The sequence below is a fragment of the Gopherus flavomarginatus genome, chromosome 3, assembly GCF_025201925.1.
Source record: "Gopherus flavomarginatus isolate rGopFla2 chromosome 3, rGopFla2.mat.asm, whole genome shotgun sequence".
NCBI classification, from domain to species: Eukaryota; Metazoa; Chordata; order Testudines; family Testudinidae; genus Gopherus; species Gopherus flavomarginatus.
Genome location: NC_066619.1, coordinates 96,617,822 through 96,634,310, shown reverse-complemented (window position 1 = coordinate 96,634,310; position 16,489 = coordinate 96,617,822). Strand labels below are relative to the sequence as shown.

Genomic DNA, 16,489 nt, shown 5'->3' with positions numbered 1-16,489 from the left:
TGACGCCCAACTGCAGTTCACGGTGCTCCCGTTCGGCCAGTCAGCTGCTCCAAGGGTCTTCATGAAGTGCATGGCAGTCATGGCGGCCTTCCTGCACAGGCAGGGCATCCAGGTATTCCCCTACTTGGACGACTGCCTCATAAAGGACCGCTCCAAGGAGCAGGTGGAGACCCAGGTGTCGTTCATCAGGCGGACCTTTCTCAATCTCGGCCTCCTCTTGAACGAAGCCAAGTCAACTCTGTCTCCTATGCAACCAATAGAGTTCATAGGAGCAGTTCTGGACTCCACCCATGCCAGAGCGTACCTGCCGGAATCCAGGTTCTGTTTGATTTCCGAACTCATCCTCGGACTGCACCGCTCCCCGATTTCCACGGCGCGAGTTTGCCTCCGGCTGTTGGGTCACATGGCAGTGTGCACCTATGTGGTAAACCATGCCAGACTCCGACTTTGCCCGCTGCAGTCCTGGTTAGCGACAGTATATCGCCCGGCCAGGGACCCCTTGAACTCAGTGGTGTCCATTCCCCACTTGGTGCTAAGCTCGCTGCGGTGGTGGCTCGACTCGCAGAAAGTGTGCATGGGTGTCCCCTCCGCTGCCCCTCAACCCTCCCTTTCCCTGGTAACGAATGCCTTGGATTGGGGTTGGGGAGCGCACCTGGGACACCTCAGGACGCAGGGCTTGTGGTCGCTGGAGGACCTCAAGTTGCATACCAATGTCAGGCAGCTGAGAGCAGTTTGCCTGGCTTGTTTGACCTTCTGGTCCCACCTGGCTGGCAGATGTGTTTCAGTCCTCTCGGACAACACATTGGCAGTCTTTTATATCAACAAACGGGGGTGCACGCTCCTCTCCCCTGTGCAGGGAAGCCCTCGCGCTGTGGGATTCCTACATCCACAATGCTACTCACCTGACGGCGTTCTATCTTCCGGGGGAGCAGAATGGTTTGGCGGACACGCTCAGCCGCTCGTTCCGGGGTCACGAGTGGTCCCTCCGAAGGGACGTGGTACGCTCAATTTTCCAGTTCTGGGGCTTTCCCTGGTTAGACCTGTTTGCCTCAAGGGAAAACAGGAAGTACCAACGGTTCTGCTCCCTCCTGGGCCGCAGTCAGGGGTCTCTGTCAGATGCCTTCCTACAGTCTTGGGGGGTCGGTCTGCTCTACGCTTTTCCTCCGATCCCCCGATACACAGGGTGATTTTGAAGATTCGCAGGGACCATGCACGGGTAATCCTGATAGCTGCGGCGTGGCTGCGCCAACATTGGTACACGTCACTCCTGCACATGTCCGTTCAGGCGCCTCTGACGCTGCCCATGCTCCCGGACCTGATCACGCAGGACCGGGGCTCCCTCCGCCACCTGAACCTGAAGTCCCTTCACCTCACAGTAGGGATGCTCCATGGCTGAACCTGGTGGAGATGCAGTGCTCCCAGCAGGTCAGACAAGTGCTGCTCGATAGTAGGAAACCGTCAACCAGGGCCACCTACCTGGCCAAATGGAAGCGCTTTTCCATATGATCGGGTCAGCAAGGTCACAATCCGCTGGGGGTCCCAATCCCCATTGTCCTAGACTATTTGCTCCACCTCAGACAACTGGGCCTCTCCCTCTCCTCGATTCATGTTCACTTGGCGGCCATCTCGGCTTTCCATCCGGGAGAGGGGGGTACCTCGATGTTTGCGAACCTGCTGGTCGGGTGTTTCCTCAAAGGTATGGACAGGCTAAATTTCCACATGTTCGTTAGCCGGCCCCTGCTTGGGACCTGAATCTGGTCCTCTCCGCCCTCTCGGGACCTCCGTTTGAGCCTCTGGCTTCGTGCTCCCTGTTGTACTTTGTCATATAAGACCACCTTCCTGGTGGCCATCACCTTGGTCAGGAGGGTGTCGGAGCTCAGGGCATTAACATCCAAGCCCCGTTCACTGTCTTCTATAAGGACAAGGTCCAACTTAGACCTCACCCGGCTTTCCTACCCAAGGCCGTCTCACAGTTCCACATGGGTCAAGATATTTTTCTCCTGGTGTTTTATCCGAAACCACACTCTTCCAGTGAGGAGCGGAGGTTACATTCCCTGGATGTCCACAGGGCCTGGCTTTTTACATCGAGTGTACCAAGCCGTTCAGACGCTCAACTCAGCTCTTCATCGCAGTGGCAGAGAGGATGAAGGGGCTCCCGGTCTCCTCTCAGCGAATCTCTTCATGGATCACGACCTGCATCCGGAAATGCTACCGCATAGCTAAGACCCCTGTCCCTCCGGTCACGGCCCACTCCACTAGGGCGCAGGCCTCCTCTGCAGCGTTCCTGGCTTAGATCCCGACTCAGGAGATTCGTAGAGCGGCTACGTGGTCCTCCATCCACACGTTCTCATCACACTACGCCATCACGCACCAGGCTAGGGATGATGCAGTCTTCGGTCGCGCAGTACTCCAGTCAGCAGTGATCTCTGACCCCGCCACCTAAGGTTAGGCTTGTGAGTCACCTACTTTGAATGGACATGAACAACCACCCAAAGATGAAAAAACGGTTACCCACCTTTTAGTAACTGTTGTTCTTTGAGATGTGTTGTTCATGTCCATTCCAATACCCACCCTCCTGGCCCTCTGTCGGAGTGCCGACAAGAAGGCACTGAGGGGGTGGAGGGGCAGTGGGCCCATTTATAAGGCACCCTAGTGGCGCCACTCCAGGGGGTGCCAGGGCCAATCCTACGGATGCTGCTAGGGGAAAATCTTCCGGCTGGCATTCACGCGGCGCGCACACCTACTTTGAATGGACATGAACAACACATCTCGAAGAACAACAGTTACTAAAAGGTGGGTAACCGTTTTTTTGTTTTACTCTAGTTAATCTTGTCTCATGGAGCAAATTATTGTGGGAGGCAGGTTGGATTAGCAATTGCAATTTCTATTGTAGAGATGTTGAAAGCACCTTGCTCGGGGTTTTTGTTTGCCTTGATTGAAAATGTAGGTTGTCTTGCCATCATGCTAACTCTAAATAGCTTAGAGCAGCATTTATAGCCATCAGATGCAGGCGAAGTAGTGCAAGAGCTGTTTCTCTCCATAGTATAACATAATTTTGCACAGCAATTTGTTTTCTGTGTTATAGTTCCTGGACCCTGTGATCCTGAAGACTTAATTGATGGAATTATTTTTGCTGCCAATTACCTTGGCTCCACTCAACTCCTTTCTGACAAAACTCCCTCCAAGAATGTGCGAATGATGCAGGCTCAGGAAGCTGTCAGCAGAATCAAGGTGAGGAATGTATCTTGCTGTTCATGTGATTGGTGTTTTCAAACTGCAGATGGGGGTGTTGCATGCTTACCCAGGTATTCCTCCCTTATTGTTATGTATTGTTTCAAAGGTTAGGTGCCAGTTTATCCTTTCTTCTGAAACAGATTCATCTCATCTGTTTAGTCTGATTTTGGGACTTGAATGGGAAGGAGGATGCACTGGATAATTTGGTTTAATATGCCTTTCAGATTCTAGTCATCAAAGCTTATGGTGATCTAAATGGTGGTGTAAGTTATATCATAGATGTAAGACGTGAGGAAATAGGTTTAGAGGGAAATTTATATGATGTATACTTCTTTTGCCCACGCTCTAATTTGGCATTCAGTGAAAGTTATACTACGTTAACAGTCACACCCATTTTCTGACTACTTCACAGGTAGGCAATCCCAGCAGTCAGAATGCTGTAAGAAATAGTTCATGTAACCTCGGATATTAAACCTTGGACCTATGGTGTAAGAATAAATATTGGCCAGATCACCAGGCTTATTCTCTAATTTTAAACGGAAGATGCCATAAATTAGCACAAGGGCAGATTGATGGGGATGGGACAGAAGGGATCAAACTACAGGGAATGAGCTGAAGAGTCTATGCCCTAGAGTGAATTTCCCTCTGGAACCTGGAATGGAACCCAAGATTCTTCTTCCAGTGCTTGCTTATGTCCATTCCATTCTAGGTGTGCGCGCACTTGCTACGTGCACTGGTGCCGGAAGTTTTTCCCTCAGTGGTATACGTAGGGGACCAGCTCTGGCGCCTCTGGAATGGCGTGCACATGCCGCAGTATAAGGAGCGCCCCCCTCAGTTCCTTCTTACCACCAGTGACGGTGCTGGAACTGCTTCTTGCCTTGACAAGTGTTGCATTACCCAGTGGTTTTCTTCTGCATAGTGTGTAAATAGTTGCTATTTACTGTAAAAAGTGGTTCTTTTGTGTATAAGTGTTAGTAGTAGTTAACTTAGATAGTCCCATTGGGACTTTTGCCCAGGGCCGGGGTATGCCCCGTTCCCAGGCTTTAAGCTGTGTGAGTGCTGTCGGAAGCCCATGCTGATTAGAGACCTGCATCAAAGCTGCTTGAAGTGTCTGGGTGACATCAGCCCACATCAGCAACAAGTGTTGAATCTGCAAGAGCTTCAAGCCAAGAACCAAAAAGGAGCGGTACATAAGGTTGAGAGTGCTCCTCTTGGAGTCGTCCATCGCACCGGTCTGTGAGCCGCCGAAGTCACAGAGTGCGTCATCATCGGTGCAAAGTGCACCTTCAGCACAGACTTCCCGATAGCACTCCCAGTCATCAGTACCGGCGAAGGGGCTTAAGAAGTGCCAGGACAAAGGGCAATCCCTAGCTCCACGCGGGGCAAAGGCAAAGGCTGCGGAGGAGCACAGACCCCAGAGGGACAGCGACTCTCTGGTGCCCAGACTAGCACTGACATACCCAGCGAGACCCACCAACCATAGATCCCAGCATAGCCTGCAGGATTCCCGGTACTGGTCCCCTGCGGGATTGCATTGCTGGCAGGGGACCAAGGCGCACCAGTCCCCGGAGCAACGCCAGTCTCCGAATAGGAGACATCGCTCTCCAGGGCACAGGTCCCCAGTGGAACCACGATGCGGAAGATCCCCGGCATCAAGGGGGACATCGTGGGATCCACAGTACCAACTGGCTTCATCTAGGCGTCGCTCGTCGCCATCACGTTCCTGATCGCTGGAATCTCTGTACCAAGTCAGGAGCTCTAGATGTCAGTCACCGGATACCCGTTGCCGATCCTCCGAGCTCCATCGCTGGCCTCTGAGCAGCCATTGGTGGGATTCGGAGATCCAGTACCGCTCCTCCTGCAATGAGCGGCACAGAAGCCAGCAGGAGTAAGACTCTGAAGCCTCATCGGCACTGCGGTGGTCTCCGAGGCATCACTCACCCTCTTCAGACAAAGAGGAAGAGGCACTGGGCCATTCGAACCAGTCACTCTCAGTCAAGCATGGAGGAACTCCTCTGATATTGCCAGCCAGTGCTTGGCCCCAAGGTCAATGGCTTCCCCCATGGCAGTTCTGGAGCCCACAGGGGTTTCCGCAGGCATGTAGGACTCTCATCCAGGACTCGGGGTCAGGCGTGTCAGACAGGAGATTGGCAGCCATCTGCTGCCCTCCCCCAGCATTGGATTGCGGGGTCAGAGCGCGGTGCCCAAGAGCTTACTACTGGGGTGAAGCTAACCCAGAGGTGAAAGTTGCACCCACCCTTCCCACGACCGGTGCCGCATCGTCTTTGTCTGACTTCCCAGTTGATGTCTCAGGATGATGCTAAGGCACACCAAGAGCTGCTTAAGAGGGTGGCAGCAAGCCTGGGCTTACAGGCAGAGGAGGTTAGCAGCACCCTCTGGTGGCCTGTTCAACATTCTGGCTGCGGTAGCCCCATCCAGGGTGGTGCTTTCTATACATGAGGGGGTGGCAAAGCTGGTGAAAGCCCTCTGGCAAACCCTTTCCTCTCTCCCGCCCATTTCTAAGTGGGCGGAGAGGAAGTACTATATCCCTGCTACAGGATCTGAATATTTGTACACTTGCCCTGCCCCAAACTCCCTTGTGGTATCTGCAGCCAACGAGAGAGAGAGAGAGAGACAGGGTCAACCTAGCACTTCTCCCAAGAATAAGGATGGAAAGAGGCTTGCCTAATTTGAGAGGAAGGTTTATTCATCTGCCAGACTCCAGCTCAGAGTGGCTAACGATCGGGCCCTCCTTGGCAGATATGATTTTAGTGTTCGGCGGTCTATCGCCAAGCTTCCGGACATGCTGCCCGAGGAGTCCCAGACGGAGTTCCTGGCTATCCTTGAGGTGGAAAAAATGTGGCAAGGACCTCCCTCCAGGCCATTTCAGATGCAGCGGACTCAGCCACGAGGTCCATGGCCACGGTGGCAATGAGGTGGGCATCGTGGCTGATGTCTTCTGGGCTGGCTGCGGAAGCCCAACTCTCACTACAGGACCTCCCCTTTGACAGCCTGGCCCTGTTTTCAGAGCAAACAGACACAAAATTACATGGGCTGAAGGACTCCAGGGCTACGCTTTGGTCCTTTGGCCTATACACACCAGCCCCTGTTAGAGAGAGGTTCAAGCTGTAGCAACCTCATAGACCTGCTTCCCTCGAGGGAGCAAGTGGGAATTTTGAGGGTACGCCCCAGGGCGACATCCCAATCTTCAGACTGGCTCCTCCCCCTCTTTGTTTTGCCAATTGCATTTCTTATTTCCTTCCCACTTGCACCGCAGTAACTACGTACCGGTGAGCCCTCAGCATGGTGGCAGTGGGGTACACCCTGCAGTTTATTTCTGCCCCTCCCTCCCACCCCCCTTCCCTGGCCCTTTTCAGGGACCCTTCTCACAAGCAGCTGCTCAGATAGGCGATACAGGCCCTTCTACAAGTCAGGGCTGTGGAGAAAGTCCCTGTGCATCGAAGGGGGAAAGGGGTTCTATTCCAAGTATTTTGTCATTCTGAAGGCCAAAGGCAGTCTCTGCCCCATTCTGGACCTGCAGGACCTCAACAGATATGTCAGTAAGTTGAAGTTTCCATGGTTTCCCAGGCCTCCATCATTCCTTCCCTGGATCTGGGAGACTGGTATGCTACCCACGATTTGAAGGACACCTATTTTCATATATCAATATTCCAAGGGCACAGACATTTTCTGCATTTCATGATGGAGACCACTCACTACCAGTTTACGGTGCTCCCTTTTGGCCTTGAAATGGCACCAAGGGTGTATGCCAAGGGTGTTCACCAAGTGCATGTCGGTGGTGGCCGCTTACCTCAGACATCGGGCTATGCAGATCTACTCGTACGTCAACGACTGGCTCATCAAGGGCTGCTCCAGGTCCCAAGTCCAGCACAGCATCAAAGTGCTGCAGGACTCATGCCGAGCTCTGGGCCTGTTGATAAATGAGCAAACGTCAATGTTAGTCCCGGTACAGAGTATCAAGTTCATTGACGCAGTGCTGGACTCTTCTGATGCCAGGGCGTTTCTGCTGCAGGATAGGTTAGACTCCATGTCAGAGCTAATTGCTGAGTTATTTGTGCACCCAATCAGCACAGCCAGAGTCTGTCTCAGGCTTCTAGTCTACATGGCAGCATGCACCTATGTGGTCTGCCACACAAGGCTCAAAATGCAGCCCCTCTAGCTGTGGTTGTGTTGCAGTCTACATGTCTGTGAACTCCTACCTGCCTCTGGTATTACTGCTGGGGAGTCACCTATAATGGAATGGATGTAAGCAAGCACTCGAAGAAGAAAAGACAGTTACCTTTTTCTCGTAACTCATGTTCTTCAAGATGTGTTGCTCAAGTCCATTCCATAACCCACCCTCTTTCCCCACTGTCCAAGTCCCCGGCAAGAAGGAACTGAAGGTGGGGGGGAGCTGGCGGCGCCTTTTATAACATGGCATAGGCGTGTCACTCCAGAGGGCACCAGAGCCGGTCCCCTACGGATACCACTGAGGGAAAAACTTCCGGCACTGGGTGCATGTGGCAAGCTTACACACCTAGAATGGAATGGATATGAGAGAAACCTCTCGAAGAACACCAGTTATGAGAGAAAGGTAACTGTCGTTTCCTGAGTCTTGCTGTTCCTCTGCTGTGAACAAACCTCTGTGAAACCCGCTGAAAAAGTGTGTGTCTAATTCCCCTCTAGCGCTAGTCTACATAGAAGATGACAACTTGCTGCTATTATCTGTTATTCCATGAGCAAAAGTGACAGAGGTCTGTGTGGATCAAAAGGTTCAACTTTGCAGGTGACTCATGATGGAATTTCTCTTTCTTTCTTCCTTTCTTTCTTTTTCCTTTCAGTTTTGCTTTTTTATAAACCTAGGACACACACAAACTATTACACACACAAACTATGTTAAAAGAATGTTATTAAGGTTACAAAAGTAAGAACTCCAAAGTTAGGAATTACCAATAATAAGATTGTCTGTGTAAGCTTTATTTGCCCCCCTTTTGTGTATGCATTATGATTCAGGCTTTATTTATATGACCACGTATTATTTTTTCCACAGGACCCCTGCATCATTCAGTGCTCAGTTTGAATGGTACGCACTTAATGAGCAGCTATTCAATATTTTGTTTTTTCCTTGTTCAGTTTATGGCCATAGGCCTTATTTATTATACACTATTCAAATCTTTCTCTGAAAACAGAATTAATTTCCTCATGAATTTTTCTATGGCACTTATCCATACAGTATCTTAGTACTTCACAAACATTATTTAATCTGTCTTCAAAACACCCCTGTGAGATGAAGGGGAGGTATTATCGCCATTTTACAGATGGGGACGTGAAGCACAGAGTGATTAAGGTCATAAGTATTCGCTAATTGTGGGTGCCCAATTTGAGGTGCCTTAGGGTCTGATTTTTCAGAATACTGTACTTCATTCAGAGCATCATTCTTATGCCTTCCTACCCTGGGAAACATTATATTTTTACTGCAATTTACAAATGGATGTGTCATGACCTGCCCCTTTCTGGGCACACTCCTTGTTCAACTGTGATGTTTCTGGGTTGCTGGTACAGTCCTTTTTCTCCTCTAACCTTCCTCTCAGGACACTTGCCCACAAGTGCTGGACAGTCTTGGTTGTTTTTCTTAACTGTATTTTGAGGACCTTGCGGATCTCTTCAAAACCCACAATCTAGCTCCCCAAACTCCTCTCTGATCCTGCTCCCCTTTTCCCAGGAGCCAGATGACCACCCTTCAAATTCAAAACCCTCCAGAGTTCCAAACAAGAAGTTTGGATGGAGCTTCTGTTCAGGAGTCCATGCTTATGTGTGTCTGTTCAGCCGGTGGCATATCTTCTTTTTGGCCTTCGTCCCATAGCATATCTCATCATGCAATTATGCTTAACAATGTCTGTTCTATAACAACATCTCATTGTACAATTTCAAAATTAGTATAGTTCTTTCTCCGCAGGATGGTTTTTTATTCCCTAGTTCTTAAGTTCTGTATTCTATCTAATTTATGAAATTTTAAAATATTACATTTATTAGTGGTTGTCATTTTTAAAGAAATAGTCCCGTAGATATAATATTTGTTTCCTAGTGTTCTTATTCATAATTAAAATACAGTATTAACTATGGCCAAATTCTGCCCAATACTCCATACAACCAACCCACTTGGTACTGAGGTACCTATTTGATTTACTCATAGTGAACACCAGGCCTGGTATTTGTACGCCCAACAGGTAAATAGGCACACAGTTACTCACTTTGGTGACATTTACTCCAGTGTCAGGGCCCACATAAAGGCTCTCATTCCATTTAAGACTCACTTAAGACTTTAACATGGGACCATGGGAACTTTCACAAGCTATGAGGTGAATTTCAGAAGCCATTGTCTACTTGTAAAGAGGACTGACCTGCAGGGAACATATTACACTAGTGCCCCATCGCTACTCTGGCTCCCTTTTTATTTCTAGGTGAAATTTAAAGCGATGGTGTTAATCTATATAAAGCCCTAAGTGGTTTGGGTCTGAGATTCCTTAGAAATATTTTATCTTCCCTGGCTCTTGCTATGAAATCCTGGCTTGTTTGTAGCTTCTCTGTGATAGATGACCCACCTGAATCTCTGCTGCCCATTTCTTTTGTGGTCATGGAAGGATTTGGCCCAAAGTTTTGAAGTGTCATTTAGAAACTATTGTTAGTATGTGTCCTGCTCCTCATTCCTTTTATTGCTCTGACGGGTTTAGTGCAGTAAAGTGTTATGTGCACACACCGATACCAGACAGACAAAACAGCTTTTTAAAGATTTGATTAAAGTAGAAAGGCAAATGCATTGTGAACATCCTGTAGTTACCCTACATCCAGAACCTCCTGATGTCTTTTCCTGTTAAAAGGTGTAACAAAAGTTGTGAATTGATAATTAAAAACTCAAGTGCCTGAAGTTAGGAACATAGATAAATGACCTGATTTTTCAAAGATGCTGAGCGCATAGAGCTCGCATTGAAGTCAGTGCCTCGCTTCAGGATCCCGGGTCTGAAAATGTTCTTTTTTGTTTAATGATCCTTGATAAAGTTTTCCTGTAGTGGAGAGAGATGGCTTTTGACCACACATTTCTCAACTTGTCCTTAGATAGATTTTGCAGATCTCAGACACGCTTTTGCTTTGCTCATGTATCTTTCTTGTTATATATAGACATAATTTCTTCTCAGGTATTTTTCCCTTCTAAGTTCACCCAGGTTATACAATTGAATTGCTTTAAAGATATTCATCCTACCATTGGTGACCTGGTGAGATTGTTGCTATTTACACATAAAGACACTTTTCCATTTACTCTTGTCCATCAATAGTCCATCATCTTATGATGGCACAGAATGAAATATGGATCCATAGAGTATCTTTAATAATACAGAAAAGCTCTCTCTAGATATAAAGAAAAGGAATTACATTGAAATCATCCATTTAAACATCTAGTTGACTAGGGGAGATTTTTAAAACAAAAATTATTTTAGAAGTATATTTAGTATTAATGAAAGGTACTGGGGCAACAACTCTGGGGAATGAAGTCTGTTTATTCATAGTACAAAGGCAACATGAGGGACTCTGATACAAGTCGTGAGCACAGCATAAATGCTTGAGTAGGTAGATGGAATGTGAGCTGGTGCAGTGAAAGCCTCCCCTTATCTTATCATCCCTGATCTGGGAGGACCACTTCTAGAGATGATCGATCAGTTCAGTCCCCGTGGGGAAAATTCATCTTCATGTACCAGGCTATGCACAACTTAAGCCCTCAATATAGAACTTGAATGGAACTTAAGTGATACTCAGACTTTGTGTGGGCCCTCTGCTCAAGTATGAATTTCACTCTGTTCATTAGTTTGCACATAACTTCGAGACTAAGATGCATTATATAAATGCTAAGAATTATTATTAATTCTTTGCTGAAACTGCAACAAAGGTAGTTTCAGCAAGGTGGTGTTTTTTGTGATGCGGACAGCTGTCCACTGAACTAGGTGGGACCATCCAGTAATATTTTTGTTGACTTCTGAATCTAAAGGTCCAGTTATGCAAAAACTTACTAGTAGTCAATGAGAGCTATTCACAGAACTAAAACTACGGCAGTTGGGGTTTCAAGATTTGGCATTTTGTTAGCCAAGACTTTCATTCATTACCAGAATGAGATAGAATTAACTGAGTGACCTAAGAGTTGAAAGGCTCTGTTAGTCCCTTTACTAATCTCCAGAGCTAGCCATCCTCCCAACCTAAGCAGATTTTAATTGTTGTTAACATCTGGAATAAGAGGCTGAATCTCACAGCCTGAAGAAAAAACAGTGATTAATTGTTAGATTTCACCAGCAGATTTGATCTGTGTAGGAGGCCTGCACTTTTTTAAATACCAGTTGACCCCATTACGGAAAGGAATTGACACAATCCGTATCTGAGGATAGTTTAAAAGCCTACCCATTATTATTTAAGTGCCATTAGTGTGCTTAGAAGACATAGGAAGATGCAGTCTCTGGCACAAAGAATTTACAATCTGATATAGATATAATGTTTGTTAAAATGTGTACAGATATTGGTAGTCAATATAGCTGCAAAATGTATCTTTCTTTTAAAAAATAATTGTAATGAAATTTTTTTTGGAAATTTGTAAACAAATCATAGATAGACCAAATACATCTCAATCAAATGAAATACCTAGAACTTGTCTTTCTTCAGTGTATTTATTAAATAATATTAAGTTTAGACTAAGATTGTCTTATATTTTTGTCGTACTCATAATGGTGTGAAAAGAACAGCTTGACTAATGTATCTAGAATTACTTGTATAGTATGACTGAACTTGTCCAATACTGTTTCTTGCATAAAAGGCATATTGGTGTTATGTTTTCAAGGACTTTTTTCCTTTGTTTAACAGCTACAGATTCCAGCCCCTTTCATGTTCACCTTCTCTGGGGTATTAATCATTTCTTAAACATGAATGTGTGTTCCAAGCCATTACATTAGTGTTTTGTTAAATGTTTGAAAATAGTATTCCAAGAAGGTAAAATAAGACAGCAGTCCTGCTGCTGCTCTCATTAAGTCAGGAACAGAATCACAAAGTGCATAAGAGGTTGCTCTGGCTCACCTTTCATGTACCGTATCTGCATTACTTAGTTCTGACTCAAGCAGACTTTTTTTCATTTCCCTTTGTGACTGGCATACTCCTTCTTTTGTGAGACCTAGTACCCTGCAGTACTGAAAACATTTGACTGCAGAGAAGCTACGTTTTTGAACACAGTTAAAAAAAATATTCCAACTTGAGGCATTATTTTAAGTTTTTTTATTTATGTGGCTGTTACTATTTCAGAGTAGTTTTATTTTCTCTGAATGCCAGTGACAATACTTTAAAGTAAAGATTTCATCATGAGCCTGTTCACATTGCCACTGCCAGTAGTTTTCATTTACCAGACTTGAATATGTGTTTAATCTGTAAAGGGTTACTGCAGGTGATGCTAAGATGTTTGATTTTGTTTGTAAATAAAGAGCAACATTTCAGTATCAACTGCTACTTTCAGACTGGTTTAAAGCACAACCTGCAGAGTTAATTTGTGAGCACCAAAGACAAATGTTCAGTGCATCTGTGATTCAGGGTTCCTGTTCTGTGGTCCTAATAGTTGTTAGTTATGTATTTATAGATAAAGCCTGCCATAATAGACCACACAGCAAACACATTAAGTTAATTACATGTTACTACTGGAACTAAAATGGAAGTCTGCTAGCAAGGTGAACATCATACTTGTCCAATAAGCAAGTCCACAAGATAAGTCGCCAGAGTCCGTGGATTTTTTTTTAGTACATTTGGAGTTATTTGCAGAAGATTTATAAATGCTTGATAATGAAGTGACAAGAATTATGATTATCACTGTGTCTCATTAGTAGCCTATAGAATCTCTTTTGATATTGAATACTTACATGTTAATGTCGTAAAAAGCTCCACAACAGCAGACCATTTGCAGGTATATCAGGAGAGTATGCAGCCCTACCCAGGAAAGATGTTTGGGTGTATATATAAGTGGCATGGAAAATGTCCTTCTGCAATTGGCATGAGGAATTGTGGTCCGCAGATACCTGAGTCTAACGTTAGTAAGCATGTGGGGGGGTGTGCATTGGGGCGGATGGGTTGTTCAATTAAATGTTTTTGTCGTTTTGGTTTTTTTAGGACCATTTAACATATTTGACATTTTTTCCCTTTATAAGTCTGTACGTACATGCAAAATTAAGTAACCTGAATCTAAGACCTTAAGATCTGAGAGAGTTTGAATATTAAGGCTCTGATTCTTCTCTCACTTACACCAGTTCTGCACTTGTGTAACTCCAATGACTTAAAAGGAGCGACTAGTGATTTGTACAAATGTAAATAAGAGCAGACTCTGGCCCTATGTTTTTAGCTTAGCTGTAATTTTTTAAATTAAATAAAACTAATCCTTATTCTTTCTCTCTCTCTTCTGGAGCAGGTTTACTTTTTTAAACTTATTGTGTTAAGTGTGAAACTTTTTTTTAACCAGAATAAAAGAGAGACATCCAAGCAGAGACTAACCTAGACCAGTTAGTAGACACATTTTGGACATTAGTGTGTAGATCCCTGCTTGACTTGAGTCTCTGCAAATTCTTCTCTAACCGTTCTCCTATCTCTGTTTATTCCATGCTAAGCAGATGGCCCAGAAATTGGCCAAAAGCAGGAAGAAGGTGCAGTACAACCTCCATCAGCTTGATGTTATGCTTGTTTATTTTTATTTTTATTCTATTTTTTGCCTTTCTTACTTTTGATTTTGTGTTTTTATTTTCTGCATCCAGCAAGTTTTTGTTCAGGTTTATTTCAAAGTCACCACACAAGTTGACATTTCCCAAAAATCAGTTGCCTGGTTGGCCATTTTTTGTTGCTTATCATTAGCCATTTCATGTTAGAAGTAGGGTAAATATTGGATTTATCAAATGGAAACAGACAGAACCCAGAAATACCTATGAAATAAACAGGAATGACATGGTAAAGGTTTTAATTCTGTAAAATGGCATATTAAAAAGAAATTACTCTTATCCCTTTCTAAAGACTATTTTTGGTTAACTTACAGATATGTCAAATTGCTGGATGCAAAAAAAAAAAAGTTTTCATATGTACACTCACTTTATACACTGAGATTACTAAAATATGAGTCAATTTTGTTCATGGAGTTCTTAGGTGTCGTGGAACAAATCTGATGCATTTTAAAGTACAAGCATTTGCTCTATATGTTTACAAATGTAATCTTCTGGAGTGGGTTAGTGCTTTAATATTCTGTTGTCTGACCATAAAGACCCTCTTACCAGAACTGCATTATAATTGCTTAATCTGCACCTGTTGTATACATTTTTTCTCACTAGCCTGAGCAGTCACTGTAATAATTAGCATCATATAGAAATCCTGCAAGCAAGAACTGCCCTTTGTCCTGTACATTGCTCATTCGAAAAGCCTTTTTTAATGTGGTATTCATGTTTAAATGAAAATCATTTTGATTTCCATGGAATTATTATACAGTTCATGCTGCAGTGGGTTATAACTTCATTTGGTCAGAAAAGAGGGTAGGGAGTTTGTATGGAATTAACAGTTTTACAAATAATACTGAATCTAACACACTTTCATTCCTATATATAGTTTCCATATCTTTGTGTTTATCTTTAGCTTCTGCAATTTAATACTCTGTTTTGCATTGCTGTTCTGGTGACTGTGTCTTTGTGCACCGTGGTTTTTGATCTAACATCATTATTAAGGCTGTTCTCTGATGCATTTGCTGACTCTAAACCATTTTATTTGCAGGCCCCAGAAGGTGAATCTCAGCCCATGACTGAGGTGGACCTCTTTATCTCTACGCAGAGAATAAAAGTGTTGAATGCAGACACACAGGTATAGGCAAAGATGTGCCCTTGCCAGGGTTGGATCTTGTCAGTGTTGTAATAGTGGTTCACTCTCTATTGAACTGTTATTGAAAGGTATCACAGTACAGCATTGCAGACAGTCTAGTGCCATTAATATGTCTGTTACCAGTGTCTCATAGATATTTGTCACTATAATACTTAGAGAGTTTGGCTGAGGTAGCTAATTCCAAATTCTTAATTCTTGATGTAGTGCATGTAGTGCATGTTGAAACCCTCTGAACTGAGTCTTTGTAGTTGGAGTTCTGTTACCCAGTAAATATAACAGCCATTAATTTTTTTAAAAAATGGGAATTTCAGTTCATTTGGTGGAACTGACACTCCCTTTTCTTTCACATCTTTCACATCTTTTCATACAGAATACATAAAGTTAGCCTGTGTTTGTATATTTACTGCCAGTCGTTCTTACATTGTTAGTATCTATTTGCATGATATCAAAACCATACTAAGCATTTGCTCAAAGTGAGCACTGATCTCAGAATTTCTCTTCCTCAGGAAACTATGATGGATCATCCTCTGAGGACCATTTCCTACATTGCAGATATAGGGAATATTGTTGTGCTGATGGCTCGGCGGCGAATGCCTCGATCTAATTCCCAGGACAATGTGGAGGCATCTCACCCTTCTCAGGACGGAAAGAGGCAATACAAAATGATTTGCCACGTCTTTGAATCTGAGGATGTAAGGAATTATTTTATTTTATTACTTGATTATGCTTGAGAATATGAGAACCATTTGTCAAGATAGGATTGAAGTCTGTGGTTGATGGTTCTGTTTGATTTTTAGTTACGTAAAAAGAATTCATCTAAAAAGAGGAACTCTTCTGCCTTTTGCATATTGGGTCCTTTTGGTTGGTTGTCATCATTAAATGAGAAACTGTAGTGGCAGGCAGGAGCGGCGCCAGGGTTTTTGGCGCCCTAGATGCAGGGCCGGCTCTAGCCATTTCGCTACCCCAAGCACGGCGGCACACCGCGGGGGGGTGCTCTGCCGCTCGTCGGTCCCGTGGCTCCGGTGGACCTGCTGCAGGCGTCCCTGCGGAGGGTCCACTGGTCCCATGGCTCCGGTGGACCTGCTGCAGGCGTGCCTGCGGATGCTCCACCAGAGCCGCGGGACCAGCGGACCTTCCACAGGCACACCTGCGAGAGGTCCACCAGAGCCACCTGCCGCCCTCCCGGCAAAATGCTGTCCCCCCCCAATCCTGGCGCCCTAGGTGACCGCCTAGGTCGCCTAAATGGAAGCGCCGGCCCTGGTGGCAGGGTATACATTGTCCATGCTTATTCAATTTATGAAAATCTCAGTTGAATTTGTAGATTCAGGACTAGAGT

General features: G+C 45.2%; 1 protein-coding gene across 3 annotated transcripts in view; it reads left to right on the top strand.

Moving 5' to 3' along the window:
• The window catches only part of APBA1 (amyloid beta precursor protein binding family A member 1), a 157,151-nt gene that overhangs the window by 124,365 nt on the left and 16,297 nt on the right, over positions 1-16,489 (top strand). For 2 of the 3 annotated variants that reach the window (XM_050944156.1, XM_050944157.1), the window contains exons 5-8: positions 3,086-3,231; positions 13,911-13,943; positions 15,049-15,135; positions 15,660-15,845. In XM_050944156.1, the coding sequence (XP_050800113.1) occupies positions 3,086-3,231; positions 13,911-13,943; positions 15,049-15,135; positions 15,660-15,845 (452 nt within the window). The remainder of the gene's footprint in view (positions 1-3,085; positions 3,232-13,910; positions 13,944-15,048; positions 15,136-15,659; positions 15,846-16,489) is intronic. The other variant, XM_050944158.1, reaches the window with a different exon arrangement.